The 20,878-nt window shown below is 43.0% G+C and overlaps 2 protein-coding genes across 8 annotated transcripts in view; one reads left to right on the forward strand and one right to left on the reverse strand.

Moving 5' to 3' along the window:
• Nucleotides 1–20,878, reverse strand: part of lrba (LPS-responsive vesicle trafficking, beach and anchor containing) — a 241,352-nt gene that overhangs the window by 78,278 nt on the left and 142,196 nt on the right. For all 7 annotated transcript variants that reach the window (XM_054751516.2, XM_054751519.2, XM_054751518.2 and 4 more), the window contains exons 37-39: nt 19,529–19,653; nt 14,814–14,957; nt 13,515–13,651 (exon numbers count right to left, since the gene is read on the reverse strand). In XM_054751516.2, the coding sequence (XP_054607491.2) occupies nt 13,515–13,651; nt 14,814–14,957; nt 19,529–19,653 (406 nt within the window). The remainder of the gene's footprint in view (nt 1–13,514; nt 13,652–14,813; nt 14,958–19,528; nt 19,654–20,878) is intronic.
• mab21l2 (mab-21-like 2) lies at nt 11,415–12,738 on the forward strand. Its single transcript, XM_015954127.3, has one exon. The coding sequence runs from the start codon at nt 11,551–11,553 to the stop codon at nt 12,628–12,630; it is 1,080 nt and encodes a 359-aa protein (XP_015809613.1). The 5' UTR covers nt 11,415–11,550; the 3' UTR covers nt 12,631–12,738.

Below are 20,878 nucleotides of genomic sequence, written 5' to 3' on the forward strand. Positions count from 1 at the left end.
ACTCTCTGTGTGTGCAGAATGAAACAGAGAGAGTCTGGAAGGCCAGGCTAGATAATTGTGGTTTTCTTCTTTTTGCTTTATGGTGGATTACATGAACAAACCGTGACCTTTGAAGTATCGAGGGATTTTGTGATCTTGCCAGTCCAGCGAGGAGCACAACCAGGAAGTCATTCTGCGCTGCTGATGCTTCCCGTGTTAAATAGGGGTAAAGAACTAGTCAGAGCGAGATCCCTGATTATTTGTTTTTTTCTGTGTGAAAAATATTTATCTGTGCTGATTTTGTAGCTTCAGTTGTCCAAATTGAAAGTATTTTCTTCACCGACCCATTCCAGGCAAATGAAGAATGTTTCTTTTTCTTTAAAGGCCAAGTTCACTAGTTCTTTTTAACACATCTGCAGTAGACTCTAGTATAAATGAATGCCATGTGAGTTGATCTCTGTGGGGAAAAAAGCTCTGGTACGCCTTTTTCAGGGAGTAGAAGTAAGCTGGAGCAGAGGGGAGCAGTGGGGAGCAAAAGCTGGCAGGATTTGAAGTGTTAGTTCCTGATATTCAGACATCTCTCCTCTGATTGGCTAACAGCAACATAATTCTACCACTGGCTGTTTGCTTGACATCATTGATGTTTTATTTCCACTAACAACTTAAGCCTGAAGGAGTTGTTTATGCTAATGGTTAGCTTTTACTAGCGCAGACGTTCTCTGCGGCTTCCTGAATGCTAAAACAACAACAGCCTTCTCATCACGAACCAAGATGGGCGAGTCCATGAATGGTAATTTTCAGAGTGATGAGATCTCTCAGGCCTTTCTAATCAGTTTCCCCGTCTATATTCATTCTGCGACTAATGCAGGAAATAGGGGTAGAAGACTAATTTCACGTTTAGCCTGCATGCTAAACTCAGAGTGACTGATCACATTTCAGAGACAAGTAGAAACCGGGTTCTCAGTGAACCTGCTCTTTAAATAAATAAAACCTTTACAATGAGTTTACAGAAAACTTTATTGAACTGATGAGATCAGACAAGACTGAATATTGGTCACTTAGTCAACTTGTTTCCATACTAGCAGCCAGGTCGATTTGCTTCCCCAGTGATTGATGGACCTAGTTGTTCCACCGCGGTGTAACTCATTCAAGATGTAATCACCGGTCACACGTAAAGCTCTATTCGCCTTGAGGGAGTAAAACAAACTACAAGGTCAAAATATAAATAAATAAACAAACACAGCTAAGACGCTGCGCTGAAGTGTGAGAGAAGTAAAGTTAAATAAACAAGCTCAGCTTGCAGCGAGTTATGAAGCCTAAAGGCTCTCTGAACGTCACCCAGCGAGAGTTTGCTCTCGGTGAATAAAAAGCCCCCTTTGAAAGGATCTTTGGGGCCACGAAGTCTGAATATAGCCTAATAAGGATTAAACCCCTTTTTTGGCTCTTTTCACTGTTTGCTAGCAGGTTAGCCTTTTTTTTCTTGCCTTTTTGAGGCTGCTTATCCTTTTTTGAAGTGGGGACAAAAAAGGTCTAGTGTGGATTTAGGGAAACGCTGCAGTGATCTCGAGGTTAATTGGTAGAGAAGTGAAAACTTCAGTGAATTAACCCATTAAACACTCAGAGATGGGCGTCAACGGTGAGAATAAAAGTCTCGGGCTCTTAGCACACGGGGTAAAAAGTAACCACTAAAGATCATCAAGGCCACAAACTAGAAGTTTAGTTATTACTAAGTTACTTTTGTAACTTTGGGACATCAAATTGTGTTTCCTGGTACAAAGAAGAGGACATTCTAATACTGTTAGCTGCCTTGCTTAAGTGTTGATGGCGTCTCTGTTATGGCATGGTCTAATGTCTCAAAGGGTAAAGTTGGAGGCTTAAAGGTGAAAGATAACAAAGGATGGATCAAGCCGGACGAGAGAAAGAAAAGACCTCTTCAAGCTGACACACATCTCTCTACTAAATATCTCCACACGTTTATATGATTAACATTTTAAATTTAAAAGTATTCAAGCTTAGTGAAAAAATACGCACTTCCTAAGCAGAGCAGAGCCTTCAGACGTTTCTAAGCACCTGTTGAGATGGTAATTTAAGGGTCTTTGATATGTCAAGTGCATCGACAAACACAGGCCCATCCAGAAAAGAAGGAAAAGCAAGCACAAGCTTCCCACTGATGTTCAGAAAATCATTGAGACAGCTCAGAGCCGCCGCTGAAGGACATTAGTCCACTGCTCTTCCATTAGCCACCATAGCAAACATCCGACAGGTTGGGATCGCCAAACGGCTCCCATCACATTCTCCCCGCTTTCCTCCAGTCTTCCATTTTTACCCGTTTAGTGATGGATAGGCTTTTCTGGGGTCGGTGTGAAGCTTTGCTGAAGTAAATTCTTCTCTAATCCGCCCATTGTTACCAGCTTTAGTGGGTGTGGGGTGACGAGTCCACCCCGCTCGGGAGAGACGGGACTCGTTGTCCAAAGCCAAAGAAGAGGGACAACATAGTGCTGCATAAGCGATAATGTAGAGGTCTCTAAAATAATTCAACTGAATTAACTTGCTTACCAGTAATGCGTTTATGATCGCTGGTTTTCCACGAGCCAGTGAACAAATGAGAAAATAAATGTTTCAAGTAAAAGATGTTTATTAAAAGAGGGGCACGTCTGCAGGTTGACGGTTGAAATCCAAAGTTAGAATGCTTTTTTATAGATAAACATGACGTTTTTACTGCGACCGACTATACAACTGTTCTCCAGCAGAGCAGGAGTTCAGTTCTGCTGATGCACCACAGAAATAGTCTTGGATGAGTAACCCCCCCAGTGTCCCTGTGGCTTTGCCATTTAAACCAGACTGGATGGGTCATTAAGCATAATGGCAGTGGAGGCTCAAGAACTCACCAAAGAAACATTCTGCTGTTTGGCAAATGAGACGTCTACACACGATACGCATCAATATCATCGTCTCAGCTTAAAATAACACTTACAACACTCTACTTTGTTTAATCACCACAGCAAATACCATGTTGCCACTTCCTATGTGGCATTAAAGATGAGCGCTCAGCAGCAGCAGAGTGTACACAACTCTACCAAACGTAGCTCTGGACCAGTTATTAGAAAGATCTCACAATATGAGACCATGCTTACAATTCCTGTTTTAAACATGCCGGGCATCGATCTTTCAATCAAAGCTGTGTGCTTCCTGACCTCGGCGGAACAACAGAGGCTTGTGGGAACAGCAGGTACACAGGTGCTGATTGTAATATCGGTGGCCTACCAGGCGGACTGGCATCTATAAACAGGCTTATCCATCAGGCTTCTGCCTTCCCTTTGACACTTGTGTCAGAGGCAGACGACGGGAATAAATGATGGAGAGAGGGGATCAATCAAAGCAAGGGAGGGGAGGCACCTGCCCCCCTCACCCCCCAACAAGTCCAGTCAAGCCCAGAGAGGCAGCATGATGGAGCAGCCAGGCTCAGGTGCAAAGAGGCGGCTGGAGCTCTTTGTGTGGAGATGCTTGGTTAAGTGAGAACCAGATCTTGGTGGTATGGTCTGAGGTTGTGTCAGGGTCCAAAGTCAGGTCACAAACAGGCGACTAAAAGGAAGTGGAGGATGTTTGTTGGAGACACCATGGGGGGGGGGGGCAGAGATGGGAGAGCACTTGAAGCAGAGACATTAGTCATCATTAGGTGGTGAGATGAGGCTGTGTCTAATGGTTCCTTATGCAATTACCAACGTGGTATCCGTCTTGCCCAGAGCTGTCCTAGCTGGTTACCACTCGCTGTTGAGATCCCAAACCTGCTTTAACCAAGATTTACCATTTCAATATCAAAAGAGCGAGAACGGGAAACCTAAAGTAAACTAAGACAAGTGCATGCTCTAACTGGATGAGCGAGGACTCGGGTGTAATCGTGCAAGTTTGAGAATTTGGTTTAACACAAAAGTTTGTTTGATTTTAAAAAAGAAAAAACAATCCATCTGATAGTCCAATAAAGCCGACCTTTCCCAGATTTAAGTAACCATGTCTGACACAAATCTAAGAGGGGCGAAATGTTTTAATGTCCATTAAAAATCATACATGTTTGACTAAATCAACCAAAAACAAAGATACGTGACTTTTTCTCTATAAGCCAATAAACACGCTAAATCCAGCCCGATGAGAACATCCTCATGAACGTTCCTCCATCCTGACTAGAGTGTAAAAACAGCAGAAACACTGTTGGTTTATTCTAATTAACCAATGGAGATCTAGACGTTTGGTGAAAACAAAAATATTCAAGAAGCTTTTAGAAGATTTAATGCATCTTCTCTTTTCCTGCAACATAATGGTCGAGTCAATGAAGACAGTGTCATGGTGACATGTTACCTGTCTCGCATAAGGAAACATTTAATGTCTCCCAGGTGCTGTAATTACTGTACCTGAATAGCAAGGAGGAACAACGAGGGCGCGTAAAGGAAAAGGAGGTGATCCAAAACCGCTGCTGTAGTGTGGCTGAGCGGTTTATCGACCCACCTCTGGAGGAGCTCCGTCACTGTGGACCAATTGACTACAACAGAATGAAGGGGAGACAGATGGAGGGATCTAAGGAGGCCAATATGGATGAGCGAGAGTCAGGAGGATCCATTTCCCTGGACTCATTGATAATGACATACCTGCTTGGTCCGTCCGCTAGTCCTATAGCACACACTACTTATGCTCTAACTGGAAAATCAATACGCTCCTCTCTCAGAGACCTCTGGCTGCCATGGCTCGTTGTGATTGGCAGCTCCAGCCAAAAGGTCGTCCCTGGTGTCCGCGAGGGTTTGGTGGAGTAAGCGGTGGGGATTGGGGGAGGGGGTGCAGTGGTCACGGCCGTTTGACACTAGGGAGAGCTCAACTATGTGGCAAAGGTGAGTACATAACGCTAGGCTGGTTTTCTTAGAATGAGTGACGTCCATCTGACCACTAACCTTTAGTAACCGTCAGAGCTTATAGCTACAGCTAAAGGTTCATGGAAGAAGTGAAACATAAACAGGTTTATGAAACCTGTTTTACTATCCTGTAGTTTTTTGGAACATTTAATAATTGAAGTCTTACTCTGGGAGTCTTGACCCCAGCTGCAGGAAAACCATGCTTTAGCAACATCTGTGTGTGCAGCTCTGATCACTTTCAAATGTATTTTCTAAAATAATCATAATCAGACTTTAAACAGTGTTGTGAATTTGATGCATTTGTAAATGAACCATGATTTAATTTTTGTTATGACTAGTTGCACGGTGCAGCTTCAACCTGTCTCCAAGTTTTTACCATAGTATAAAACTTAAATTCAAAAGTATATATCTGCAGTTAAAATTAATTTGGATACATTTCTCTAGTTTTTATTTGGTTGCTGCAGCTCTCCAACTCCTTCAACCAGCATTTCCACCTGTGGCCGGAGGAAGCTGCAACGGATTACCAGCCAACGGAGAGACACACGTCAGCAATGTCACCCAAATGTGAGCGACTGTCATGGAGAAGTACTTCACCTTCACTGCTTGTGTAATTAATAAGTATGTTACACTTTGGCCAGGGCTGGGCGATATGGACCAAAACCTGTATCTCGATATCCTTTTGCTGAATTCCGATATACGATATATATCTCGATATTTTTCCTCCCGTAAAATATTTACACGTTAACTCACTTCAAGCTCAAGTGAAGCTTGATTTGCTAGCATAGCAAACCAGATCAGAAAAACCGGAACAATATTTCTCACCCCTTGAGCTCGCCTTCAAAGTAAAACGTTTACCCTATAGTTTACTATTCAAACCCTTACAATACGTTTGAGGTCATTTGACCACTCCGGCTATCCGTAGATGTTTCCCACTACACAGGGGAGGGGGGTTTGGCTCGCCTCTCCAGCTTTGCACAAGCAAAAACAGAACTCCATTGGCGTTGAACGTCCACAAATAATTAAAAACCAAAACATCAAATGCAAAGTTTAGAGCAGCACATCTACCCAGAGGCTCTCAGATTGAGCAAACTTGTGAGAATATGTGTAATAACCGCTTGGAGACGGAGCAACATGTTGCTAGCATAGCGGCTAATGGCTAGCATAGCAGTTTGACCAGTTATATTGATTTAAAGATATAAAGTCATCTTGTATCTTGTTTAAAAATGATGTCGATATTTTAAAGATTTCGATACGTCGCCCAGCCCTAACTTTGGCCAAAATGACTGAACAAACGCATCAGGTTACCTTTACACTGGTTGGTGAGCCTAATGCAGGCCTGAATCAGCCTATGGCAGCAATAACTGCTAAAAATGGACATTTAATGTGTTTATTTTAAAAGTTTAAAAAGTAAACTGTTAAGTCACCCACTGCATTCAGAGATCAGACGTTATAGTGATGAGGTGTGGGTGACCGACATTATGGAGGGGATAGAGGTGAATTCCAAAGGTTCAGAGACGCCTGCGCCAACTCGTCCTCGGTCTTTGGGCAGCAGAATGCAGAAATGCCATTAAAACCTCAGGCGGACATTAAGTTTTCAGCTGCTCCTTCCTGCTGAACGTCACCACTGCAGCTTCAACCAAGGATGTTTCCACTATGAGCTGCACACACATCAGTAGTAGCTGCATGCTGATACTCCTGACAACATTCTCTACTGGGAGCAGAAATGTTCAAATCACACTAAAGGTTCCTAAGATGACTAACAAACATTTCTTGTCCTGGCGAAGGCCTGTGTGGCTGAAACTGGTAGACATGTTTTTATTTGATTAGCCATGGAACATTAAAGGCTTTTAAACCATTTTCCTGAGGTCCTCAAATCCTTTTTTTTTTTTTTTTTGTAATGCACTAAAGGTTTAAGCAATGGTGCCATTGTGACAGGAAACTGTACAGAACTAAAGGTGTACTTGAGCTGGGTTGGGGTGGTGTTAGGGAAACCCTTAAGTGAGGGCTTTTCTGTTTTACCCAATCAGCTGCAGCCTAGAGCGGGGTACATGTGCAATCTTAGCAGTCAGCAGGAGAGCCTCTGCAACAATAACTCCACATTCAGTATTGATGGCTTGTGTCTAAACACACACACACACACACACACACACACACACACATCTGCTCTGTGACTTCATCTGTTCATCTATCTGCAGAGCAGATGCAAAAGTCTGCCAGGCAATTACGCTGGCTGAGACGCGTTTCTCTGAGGCCTCTGTGGAACCAGCAGCTGGTCCTCTCTGGGTTTGTGGCTCAGCAACTAAATGTGTGAACAAGAACATCAAAAATGTACTTTAAGTTCTCATGTCTGTGGGATATAAGTTTCTATGCACATGTCACCGTGTGCACTCATTAGCATCTCTTCGGTTCACAGAAAAATAGCGCCAGTTAAAAAAAGGCAACTGGTCATTTCTGTTTTCATTACAGATTTTTGCTGCTTTGCTGTAGCTGTTGCTGCAAATTCATGTTTCGGATGGGAATCAACAAATAACCACCAGATTGTCACTCAGCGTTAACTATCCATTGCACAAGATCTAACAGAACTCAAACACTTTCACAAGAATGTCTCAGGATGTTCAGTAGACAATGAACAGAAGAAGAGCAATAAAACCAGAAAAGCAGAAGGCAGAGCCAGAGAAAGGGCATGAATGAAGAAAAGAGCGGGAGAGCTGGCACAGATTTGCACAGGCATGGACACTTTTGTTGCTCTTATAGGGGATCCCTGTGGAGTCCCTCAAGCTGAGATCAAAGAGCTGTTTGACAGGCTCCTGATCTCCTAACCTGTCCGTATAAATCAAGAAGAAACTTCTTAGCGACCACAGATAATTCTGAATGTTTCAGACGATATGCATAAAGGCAGATGAGCGGGAGTCGGCTGGTCTTCGTCATCACTCGTCTTCTCTGTTACAAGGTCAGAGAGAGGATGAGAGAAACGAGACAATATCGTTATCACCGTGGGACCAGCAGATCTACACACGCAGAGGAAAAGGCTTCCAGGCTGATAAATGCTGGACCTTTTCATAACTGGAATTTATCGATCCAGTGGATTTAAACGGTTGAATTGAGAAGGTTGGATTGATTACATGTTCAAAAGTTAAAAAGCTTGTTTGTTGTTTATACCAACGTTACACCTGAATCTCATGATAATAAGCATCAACGTTACACCTGAATCTCATGATAATAAGCATCAACGTTACACCTGAATCTCATGATAATAAGCATCAACGTTACACCTGAATCTCATGATAATAAGCATCAACGTTACACCTGAATCTCATGATAATAAGCATCAACGTTACACCTGAATCTCATGATAATAAGCATCAACGTTACACCTGAATCTCATGATAATAAGCATCAACGTTACACCTGAATCTCATGATAATAAGCATCAACGTTACACCTGAATCTCATGATAATAAGCATCAACGTTACACCTGAATCTCATGATAATAAGCATCAACGTTACACCTGAATCTCATGATAATAAGCATCAACGTTACACCTGAATCTCATGATAATAAGCATCAACGTTACACCTGAATCTCATGATAATAAGCATCAACGTTACACCTGAATCTCATGATAATAAGCATCAACGTTACACCTGAATCTCATGATAATAAGCATCAACGTTACACCTGAATCTCATGATAATAAGCATCAACGTTACACCTGAATCTCATGATAATAAGCATCAACGTTACACCTGAATCTCATGATAATAAGCATCAACGTTACACCTGAATCTCATGATAATAAGCATCAACGTTACACCTGAATCTCATGATAATAAGCATCAACGTTACACCTGAATCTCATGATAATAAGCATCAACGTTACACCTGAATCTCATGATAATAAGCATCAACGTTACACCTGAATCTCATGATAATAAGCATCAACGTTACACCTGAATCTCATGATAATAAGCATCAACGTTACACCTGAATCTCATGATAATAAGCATCAACGTTACACCTGAATCTCATGATAATACGCATCAACGTTGCACCTGAATCTCATGATAATAAGCATCAACGTTACACCTGAATCTCATGATAATAAGCATCAACGTTACACCTGAATCTCATGATAATAAGCATCAACGTTACACCTGAATCTCATGATAATACGCATCAACGTTACACCTGAATCTCATGATAATACGCATCAACGTTACACCTGAATCTCAAGATAATAAGCATCAACGTTACACCTGAATCTCATGATAATAAGCATCAACGTTACACCTGAATCTCATGATAATAAGCATCAACGTTACACCTGAATCTCATGATAATAAGCATCAACGTTACACCTGAATCTCATGATAATAAGCATCAACGTTACACCTGAATCTCATGATAATAAGCATCAACGTTACACCTGAATCTCATGATAATAAGCATCAACGTTACACCTGAATCTCATGATAATAAGCATCAACGTTACACCTGAATCTCATGATAATAAGCATCAACGTTACACCTGAATCTCATGATAATAAGCATCAACGTTACACCTGAATCTCATGATAATAAGCATCAACGTTACACCTGAATCTCATGATAATAAGCATCAACGTTACACCTGAATCTCATGATAATAAGCATCAACGTTACACCTGAATCTCATGATAATAAGCATTTACTCAGAATTCAGACGTTTTATTTTCTCCAGTATCTTGTTGCCTAAAGAGTGAGGTATAAGTTGTCTTCTCGTTTCCTGTTGGTAGAAAAACCTTTATGACTTCATTTCTTCAGATTGCATCATCATTAGGACTAATATAGGAAATAAAACTTAATTTGATTTATTTTGTGTGCTTCATCTGCTCCTCACTGGAGACGATGGCTGAGAGATCAAATCCAAAGAACGTGGTAACTTTCACCAACTTAAATAAATCTTAGCTTCTTTTACTCTTTTATCAGCAAATATCCTTTTAGAAATCATTGTCACTATTTTCCATCCTGTTTAAATTTATTTTGTAACAGGCATTAAAATTAGAAGGTTTTTAACATTTTTGTTCATGTTATGAATAAAAAAATCTTATTCTAAAAAATGTTAACAAAAAAAATGCAGCTTCCTCTGCAGCTGGTCTTGTTTGTGGAACAACATTGAAAACTTATTTTGAGTTCCTTAATCCTAATAAAATAAACGCTATTTTGCACCATTAGATATTAAATTCTCTTTTTTATTTCAGTTAAAGCCTGCATCACCCAGGCTCATGGCTTCACACCCAGTGTGTGTTTTTATTCCTGCTGCATGTATGAATGTGTTCCACCACTGCCTCTGCTCTGGGGAGAAGGTGAAGCCTCTTTTACTGTAACCTCCGACAGCACAGCCTCCAATTACAACCAAGAAAACCTAAATTATTCATTACAGACAAGGTTAATGGTGATAATTAACGTGCACGCGCCTGTGAGCGTAAGGAGACGCCGTCTCACTTTGCCGGGTTTTTTTTAGTCAATACTGCATGACTGTTTAAACATGTTAAATAAAATATAATTAGTTCAAAAGCCCCGAAAGTGTCTGAGCAGTTCAGATCCGCAGGTCAGCCGAGGCCGAGCTGCAGGTGGGTTCAGCCCAAACACGCACGCGCATCAAAAAGGTTAATCAGCATCTTTAATGTAAATTATTTAAATGTGATTTAATTTCCCTTTGTGTGATCAAACGCGCGTTTGTAAATACAATGTCATTGTTCCAATATTTAAATGAATATAATAATAATAATAATAATAATAATAATAATAATCATAATCATCATAATCATAATAATAATAATAATAAATAATTTAGAATAAATTAAATGAACAGCAGCTGATAAGCCCTGAAGTGAAATTATATAAAAATGCGCACATGCAACACGGTTTTCTATTTCTCAAATAAACACATTTTAAAACCTGCACAGTGCAAAGCTGCAGTTGAGGAAAAATAATCAAATCCTGCCAGTTTAGAACAAAAATAATCACTCAAAAAACAAAGAAAACTTAAATGTTCCGCGGTTGAAATTAGTCCACCAAACGGATTATTGCCTACAGCAGGACTTCAGGCTGGTACCAGCAGGGCTGTTTGGTGAAGCTGGGAGCCGCGCGCAGCTCCGTGCACCCAGCTCCTGCTGCTGCTGAGGCGGACTGGAGCTCTCCTGCAGACGCGCTCTCCCACCGCCTGCTCTGATTGGCTGCTCACACTGACAGCTCCGCACATGATTGCTGGACAACAAGCCCGACCCATTTCACCCTTCCAAAGGAACCATTCATAAACTACACAGATCCAGCTCAAAGCTGAGTGGACGGAAAGTGAGCTAGGGGGGCGCAGGAGCAGCATCGGGATGAGGGCGCGCGCACGGATGGTAAACCTGCATATGAATCTCCTCAGACACACTGGAAGTGCCCAGGAGTTGGACTGATACTTAGCAGGCTACTACGTTGCATCCCTATCCGTTTCCTCCTCCTCACACTGACGTCCATCCGCTGCTGAGGCAACAAAAAAGGAAAAAAAAAGAAAACGAAGAAGAAGAAACTTTGCACATTTTTCCTGCACTGGAAGCTGTTGCCTCTGGCTTCACCGGTAAGCGTTGGATCCGTCAACTTACTGCGACTCTCCGGTGTACAGCCCGGACCTCTGCCCAAACATGATCGCGACGCAAGCAAAGCTGGTTTACCAGCTGAACAAATACTACAACGAGAGGTGCCAAGCGCGCAAAGCGGCCATTGCGAAGACCATAAGGGAGGTTTGCAAAGTGGTGTCGGATGTCCTTAAAGAGGTGGAGGTGCAGGAGCCTCGCTTTATCAGCTCCCTCAGTGAGATAGACGCGCGCTACGAGGGGATGGAGGTCATCTCCCCAAACGAGTTTGAGGTGGTGCTCTATCTCAACCAGATGGGGGTATTCAACTTCGTGGATGACGGATCTCTGCCCGGCTGCGCGGTGCTGAAGCTGAGCGACGGCCGCAAAAGGAGCATGTCTCTGTGGGTCGAGTTCATCACCGCCTCCGGCTACCTCTCAGCCAGGAAGATACGCTCCAGGTTCCAGACCCTGGTGGCGCAGGCCGTGGACAAATGCAGCTACCGCGACGTGGTCAAGATGGTAGCAGACACCAGCGAGGTCAAATTACGCATCAGGGAGCGGTACGTGGTGCAGATCACCCCCGCCTTCAAGTGCACAGGAATCTGGCCTCGAAGCGCGGCGCAGTGGCCCATGCCTCACATCCCCTGGCCCGGTCCGAACCGGGTCGCAGAAGTCAAAGCTGAGGGCTTCAACCTCCTCTCCAAGGAGTGCTACTCCCTCACGGGGAAGCAGAGCTCGGCGGAGAGCGACGCCTGGGTGCTGCAGTTCAGCGAGGCCGAGAACCGGCTGCTGATGGGCGGCTGCAGGAAGAAGTGTCTGTCCGTGTTGAAGACTCTGAGGGACCGCCACCTGGAGCTGCCGGGACAGCCGCTCAACAACTACCACATGAAGACCCTGCTGCTGTACGAGTGCGAGAAACACCCGCGGGAGACGGACTGGGACGAGTCCTGCCTCGGAGACCGGCTCAACGGCATCCTGCTGCAGCTAATCTCGTGCCTGCAGTGCCGCAGATGTCCCCACTACTTCCTACCGAACTTGGACCTGTTTCAGGGAAAGCCTCACTCGGCCCTGGAGGCTGCTGCTAAGCAGACCTGGAGACTAGCGAGGGAAATCCTCACCAACGCCAAAAGCTTGGACAAATTATAAACTCACAGCAAGCTTCCAAAGACATTTTTGGGATAATTATTGAAAACTCCACCCGAGTCTCCAACAAATGTGAAGAAAAATAATCCAGAAATAAAAGTTTAAAAAGTAGCAACAAACGCAAAGCAAGCCTTTTTTAAATGGACCAATCGGGCCGCAGAGAGAAGTCCAGGTACATTTTCTGACACTTCCGTTGTCGTCTTCTTGAAATGTTTTCACAAAGTGAATAACTTTTTATTTAATTATGCACAGAAGAAATTGTAGCGTGCCAAGTTCGTTTTTCCATCATGTGACTTCAGATCAAATGTTAATAAAATGTTGAAAGTTAAATTAAAAATTGGCCTGGTTGCTTTCCACTGCAACATGAATAATAAGTCAGGGTTAAACGGGCCTACTGAACAGAAATGATGTGCAGCGAGATTAACCTGGTTAATCGGTTCACTTCCAGATTATACATTTCAGATTATCTGACAGCTCTGATGTTTATTTTTAAAAACCTGCAATAAAATGTGGACTTCATTCTAATAAGTAAACAAATGATTTCCTCTGCAGGTTTAAAACCACCTGCAGGTCTGAAACCTTGTTTACAACCATGCATCTGATTTTTTATACAATCCAAATGTTTCATCTGCAGGGCTTTTTATTATAAAACAGTTTTAAAATTTAAAGTTTCACAATTATAATATAATATAATATAAAAATACTGAATCAACAGTTTAATAACTCTAAAGTTGCAAATAACAATTTCTTATTCAGTTCAACAATTGCCAGAAGTTTGGACGAACTTGTGCGGTCAAACATTCATCCAAGCATTAGATCTCAGCTGGAGGTCTGAGCATGCTCAGTTTGAACCAGCAGGGTCAGAGCGGCTCCAAGGAGCTGCTTACCTTTGGGTCGATGGCCCTGAAGGCCGGATCGTCCTCATCCACCTCGAAGAAGAGCTCCGAGGCGCTGATAGACAGAGTGCCCTTCACCACCACGGCCGGGGCCACGAGCTGAGCGCTCGTGCTCAAGCTCACGGGTCCTGGAGGACACACACACACACACACACACACACACACACACACACACACACACAGGCCAATTGATACACATTTTTATGTTTAAATATTAATATAATTTTTATATTATTATTATTAATTATTATCTCAAGCCTTTTCCCTTAAACATTTAATAAATCTGAATACAATCGCTGTGTTAAATCCACAGAGCTGAAAAACGCGCAGTTACAGAACCAAACAGAACTGGAGTTGTGAGCTTTGGTGCATTCTCAGTATCGACTGTCCGTCAGATTTATTGATTGGAGGCTTTTGGGCGGAAGCAATTTCATCCCTCATCAATCTTAATTTATGCCAGTATGACAATGAGGCCTGCTTATGCCGCAGCCGGGCTGCTGGAGGAGTCTACCGGCGGAAGCTGCGCTCGCAGGAGGCGCGCTGCAGCCGCGGAGCTGCGGCCTCGGTCTCCCTGCGCAGCGTGACGCTCTCACGGAGAATAAACACAAGTATGTATCCTTCCGTCTCCAGCGCAGACATGTTATCAGAGGGCTGGATAACATTTTGTTCCGTTCATCCAAACACACGCAGATGTTTAGTGAGACGGACCTCTGCGCATTTATTTCCACATTATTAGACAAGACTCAGCGTTTAATCCGACAGGCGCCGTTTCAATAGCGCCATAAAGCCCTGTAACTGCAGCTTCCTCCGCTGCATCTCTGCGCACAAAATGCGGATTATAACGCAATCCGATTAAACTCGATTACAGTCAATAAAATAAACTATGGCGTGCAGTGATCATTATTAGGCTAATTGTATTTTAATAAAAACTCTGGAGATAATATTCTAATTAATTCTGTAGCTCAATAAACTAATGCAGACGGATCAATAAGAACAAAAAATAAAATTTGTTACATTTTAAGACAAACCTGCTGCTGTTGTACCTGCATGATTAACAATAAGACTAATTTCTATGTGCAACAATCACAATAGGATTACTAACATTTTTAGTAAAATGCGAATAAACTATTTTAAGAGTTCAAGCACACAGAAAAGGAACCAGAAGCTCCACATGGTGAAACCTGTCTTGTTTATGAATTAAATAAAATTACAAGTTAAATCACAAACTTCTAAATGCAGAAACCGGTGGAGGAGTGAGGATGGCAGAAGAGGCTTTATGGTTTTTGTTACCTGTTACGTTCTCCAGGTCCTTCTCCTCTAAAGATGACAGGGTGTCATCATCTCCGTCGAGTGACGTCTCACTCTCCGAGTTCTGATTTCCCAGAGCCGGACTCCTGATGGACTGCTGGCCTTTCAGAAGGTCCTCCTCAGGCGCTAGAAGAAGGAGTGATGCAGTAAAAACACACAAAGTTCCTCTAATGAAGCACGCGGACACACATATCGGGTTTGTTTTAATGTGTTTATTTGAGGAAATCTTTTGAAATCCTAAACAAAAATGAAACCAACACCATTAGAAATTCTGCCTTTATTTCTGAATTTAAACACACATTTTTACTCTGAAAAAGTCCCAAATCCTCATTTTACAGTGAGGCAGATTAAGAAGATTTGTTTTATTTGTAAGATTTTAATTTGTTAAATTAGGGACAAATTCAGCATCCTGAAGGGCGCATTTTTCATGTTTCCTACAGATATGAGCTAAATTAAAGACGTTTTTTTTTACTCCGTATTAATCTGAGGCCAGTTTGGCTCTAAAACTGAGCGACATCCATGCGGGCGACCCGAGACGTAATCCCACCCTTAAACCCAACTCTGCCTTTTATCCTGACACCAGTTCAGACAGAGATCATCTAAACACATCAGAACAAACGAGGGTCTCACACCCCTTTAGAGCTCAACTGAGCATGACTTCAGCTTCAACAAGAACTCTTTAAGTATAAAAGCTAATCTGCTAACATTTGAGGCGCTCCCAGCAATGTTTGGTCCGGATCCACGGATCAGCTGCTGGAGTCTTTCCTGTTTGTAAACAGCAGCGACAGAATCTCACATCCTGCTGAAGCAACGATATTTCCAACTGACTAAATCACCAAACTCGGATCCAGGGGTCTTTTTGCCATCACCTGAGCTTTTCTTTTTTTTGGGGGGGGGTGGGGGGGGGGGTGGGGGGGGTGGGGGGGGATCATCTGCTGGAGCCTAAAAAAATCTCTTGTCATGGAAAATATGCAGCTCACTGATATTTAGAATGGCCTTCCTGTAATTAAGCCTCCCTTGAGGATTCTTTAGTTAGCAGCACTGAAATTACTACCAGCTCCCCTAATAAGTACCACATGCCATTGTGTTCACAAGTGGACAGGGGACTCGTTAGATGAGCTCAAAACACAGATACACTCTGATGCACGCAGCAGCCAACGGCAGTCCTCAGTCCAGTGGTGAGTTGTAGCAACGCAGCTGCAGGAACTGAACCATACAGTCACGAATAATAAAACACGCACACACATAGGCTGGCACTGCTAGACATAAAATGTTGAAGTTAAGTCTCGACAACTGGTTCCACTAAACCTAGTTGCTTCAGCGTAAAGAGTAAAATACACTGTAACTGGTTGTTATGTCAAAGTGACGATGTGTAGTTTTTACCATTACTCTCTGGAAAAATCCGCCAAATCATTTAAAGTTAAATAAATTTAATTGAATGAATATTGGCAGCTAACCATTAAAGTCGAAGCTAAAATATGTGGGAGTGGGTTTAAGTCTTGGGGCGACGCCATATTAGACACGATGGTTCCTTCTGGGAGCCCATGAGGACTAAATGGTAACAAAACGTTCACCATTCATAACGTTGTTTTACACATTTACCTCTGCACTCGCTGCCAGAGCTGAACGGGAGTCGGACGTGCTTGTTGTTTTGCCGGAGGTTGAGGGTTTTTTGGCCCTAATGGCCACCCGTTGGTGCAGGCTTACTTCAACACAAAATTACCGCTTGTTTGCAATGATTTAGTTATGTATTGACCCCCACCCCCCAATCGCCAGGGAAAATACACACTATCACTTTAAAGGTAAATGTATGTCAGTGTTTCATCGTTAGAGGCGAGGTGTAGAAAAACCAGCTGACATAACTTAGTTAAGTCAATTTAACATCCCATTTTTATATTGTAGGTAAACAGACTTCATGTAAATTCAAGTTTATTAAAGAAAATAAACACAAATTTTTTATTTATTAACAGAAATATAAATATGACCTATGAACTGCTCACCGGGTTTTATTCTGAAGGATGGTGTTTGGTTTCTCTTCTCTTAAAATTCAACAACCTTGAGATTTTGAGGACATTGTGTGTGTGTGTGTGTGTGTGTGTGTGTGTGTGTGTGTGTGTGTGTGTGTGTGTGTGTGCGTGCGCCTGTGTGTGTGTGTGTGTGTGTGCGTGCGTGCATCTGTGTGTGTGTGTGTGTGTGTGTGCGTGCGTGCGTGCGTGCGTGCGTGTGTGTGTGTGTGTGTATGTGTGTGTGCGTGCGCCTGTGTGTGTGTGTGTGTGTGTGTGTGTGTGTGTGTGTGTGTGTGTCTGTGTGTGTGTGCGTCTGTGTGTGTGTGCGTCTGTGTGTGTGTGTGTGTGTGTGTGTGTGTGTGTGGCCGCGTTCAAGAGCTGGAGTCATAATAAGCATGCCACCTCGGGATGCTGACGTTCAGCTTTGGTGTACAAACATTAAATGGAGACTTTAGAGTGATCAGTGTGAGTCATGAATTTAATTAAAAAAATAATCATTTCAAACTATAAAAATTAAATATGTAAAATATAAATTATTCTCCTCCATCATGAATGTGTTTGAATTAAAGCAAAATGAAGCATGAAAACATTTATGACAAAAACATTTTATCAACAGTGAACGTTGGCATCACCACTCACCACAGAAGAAGCAGAAATGTGAACAAATCCCAACAGGTTACCCTTTTCTCCACAACACCCCCCCTCACCCACCCAACCGGGAGTCTCGACTACCTGCTTATACAACTGGAGACACGCATGGTCACAGCAATTAAATTGTCAGAATTAACAAATTAGATTTTAACGGGAGCGCAGCCAGGAGTGTGGTCATGAGGCGAGTATTGATGACCAGAACAGAGACATTAGTCTTCAGGTATTTACTCTGCCACCTCTGGTACACGGGCCCCATACCAGACCCAATCAATCCGCCAAGAAAAGATGGCTCTTTCCAGCCGTAAATACACAGCAGCCCACTGGCAGCCCCATTCCTTCCTGTGGAAACCATCCTGGCACGGTATGAATGATAACACTTCTCTATCTTTATTTAATGCACTTTTCCAGAAAATAAACACAAGGTTAGTTTGTTTCTCACCCATCACGATGGCGTAGAGTAAAAATAAAAAACTCCGTCACAAGGAGCCTGTAAATGAGGCGAAGGTCAGTCTTTACACTAAATATTTTCTTAGAGAGTGAAACTGGTTTTTTCCCTTCTGCATCTGATGAATATAATTACAGCCAGATATGACCTTTGTGCTCCGTGTGAAAACCCAATCCCGCATTTCCTTTTGAGCAGGACGTCCCTAACAAATGTCGGGTCGACTAAAACAAGACCAAAGGTTACGTCAGAGACGAGATGCCGTCAGGCTTCCATGTCGAGGAGCTATTTTAATGATGCATTCTCATAGTTTAGCCAGCCTTATAAAGTAGCACTGTCCCAACCGGCTGCTGGCTGTTTCTATACAGACGAGACCAGGAGGCCAAACGTGTTTGTTTGCTTCAGCCGTGGATGAATAAATACAGCAGATCAGCTCAAAGCCTTTTAAAATGGAACTCAGCACCAGAGCAACACCATCTCACAGGAGTCCCTCGGCACATTCTTCTCTAGTAAAAACTGACAACGACAGAAAAAAGCGTGATGGATGTTCCCCGTTATGACCGAGCTGAAGGGAAACATGGAGGAACTGAGATGGAAAGTGAAATTCCAAGCTTGGGAGCAGAAGAACAGCGAGCAGCTGGACTCGCGGCACAGCTGCAGCCATGCTGAAGCCATTCCTGCTGACCCCAGACGTCTCCCAGGATCCTGGGATCCCAAGTCTGATTGCTTTTAGATCGTACTCTTATTGACTCCCGTCACACCTGCTGCTCGGGAAAAGCGGACACAGTTAAGGGGACATTTGGAGGGGACACGTCGAGGACAATTCCCTCCCATTCTCTGAGCAGAGGGAGAATCGATGGCGCTGGTTAATGTAGGCCCAGCACGACAATGATTGCAGAAGCGGGTGTGTTGGAAGGTTCTGCAGACGAGAGGATCGGGTGCACTTCAGGAGAGGAATGCCACTCCTGGTGTTAATGGAGGGATTCGTTGGATATTGTTGCTCGTTTGGGAATGCTGGAAATGTACTTGGCTCTTCCAGTAAAGTTACTGAAAATAATCACAAAACTGAAAAAAATAGATCACCAAGGATTGGAATTTTAAAATAATAAAAAGAATTCAAAGTTTGGATTAAAAATATTTTCTTTTAGAATTTTAACTGAATTTTAACTCATTACAAATCTAGTTGGTTTAGCTTGATTTGTGCTCCTCATTGTTAGCACCAATCACAGAACTCTTATTATATTTAATTCTATTGTAAAAAATAACCCCCCCCCCCCCCCCCCCCCCGATCATTTAGAAGTAAAGGATGTGATCTCTACTTAATACTGATGCAGCCACTGGTATCAGGGCAATAATAAAAGGATGGACGCTTTAATAACTAATAATTCAGCTACAGATAGGGAGAATAAAACACAACCAGTGTTTAATACGAGTTAGCGTAGCGGGTCATGGTATGAAGTTCTAAATTTGAAGTGGTGTGATTTTACGACCTGTTGTGGTTCAATAAATCTTTTACTGCAACAAGAGGACTAATGTTTATTGCCTTGTACCTGAAGGAACGTGGATTTGAATTAAAGGGGCGGCGGTACGGGACTGACCGTGCTCAGCCGCCGCTTTGAGCGTAGCTTCTGTGTGACTCGATCCGAAGGGGTTCCTGATGAAGCGACGTCGCCTCCTTAAATCGTCCTCCCAGTAGTCCAGGCGCCAGAAATCCCTCGGCCGGCTGCAGCGAGACAGAGGTAGCACATGTGTTAGCAATTACCAGTCAGCGTGGTGTAGCAGCCCAGCATTAGCACTTGGTCCGAGAGAGCGTAACATAAAGCCTGCATTGTGTTTGGGCCGTTTGGTTTTTTATGACCTTCACAAGCACATTTAAAAACATCGACTGTACACACGCTGAGACCGAACACCACCCCCCCTGCTCTTGACAATGACTTGATCTCCAGCCCTCTGAGGTAGAGGTGTTTCCTGTTTGCCCCCCTTTGTGTTTGTGAGGAGGTGAAGAGAGTGAGAGAGTGCCATCACAGTCGAGTGAACACATGACACCACGATCACTTTCCACAGACATTTGTGGCACGTGCTTCCATTCTGGGCTCATTTCAAGCCCAGCAGGGTGCCTCTTGTCAGGACTCAAGGCTAGCGGGATAAGAAGGCTATTACCAAAGTGTGTGTGTGTGTGTGTGTGTGTGTGTGTTTGGGGTAGCATTACCAATATTAGTCAATGTCCATACACCACATTCCCATCTCCAGTTTACTTCTCCTTTTACCACAGCTGATGATCATCACAGTTTCACAGAAATAAGATCTGTATCTTTTAGTGTGTGTGTGTGTGTGTGTGCGCGTGGTGGAGCCACCGATGTCAGCTTGAATGTTGTAAAGTATTGAACTAAACTACTATTGAACAAATGTACTTTATACAGTTCAAAGGCCTGAAATGCAACACTTGATTTTTTCTGTTTTATGAGTAAATTCATAGTTTTGCTTTTATTTAAACGACATGAATCCTTGTGTGCAGTGAGTCACAGCTTTAAATTACAAATTATATTTACGGTTGCTCGCTGCGCTTCGATTAGATTTCTATCATTGCACGTGCACATTTACCACGTGCATGCTGTTATATTTTTTAATCCGTGTAGTTTCTGGTACTGACGTGCGGGTGGCAGCCATCAGGAGCATAATCTCACATTTTCACCTCTGTGATCAGTTGTTTGATCCACGCCTTTGAAGTGTCTCTTTGCAGGACTTGTCAGAGTTAGTCAGACAGCAGGTGATGGGAAGAGTGCTTACTTTGCTTTGGGAGAATCTGAGTAAGCTGTTTAAGAAAGACAAGTTTATGGTTTATGGAATCCTCTTCTTACACGTGAAGGTTAACATCAGCAAACTAAATACGCCCAATAAAAGGTGCAAAATAACAAGTTACTAATCCTGACACAAGTCAGCGAGGTGGG

This window comes from Nothobranchius furzeri, chromosome 7 (assembly GCF_043380555.1).
Source record: "Nothobranchius furzeri strain GRZ-AD chromosome 7, NfurGRZ-RIMD1, whole genome shotgun sequence".
NCBI lineage: Eukaryota > Metazoa > Chordata > Actinopteri > Cyprinodontiformes > Nothobranchiidae > Nothobranchius > Nothobranchius furzeri.

Bases quoted from the DNA above. Each gene is read 5' to 3' on its own strand.
- mab21l2 (XM_015954127.3), top strand. From the start codon at position 11,551: ATGATCGCGACGCAAGCAAAGCTGGTTTACCAGCTGAACAAATACTAC.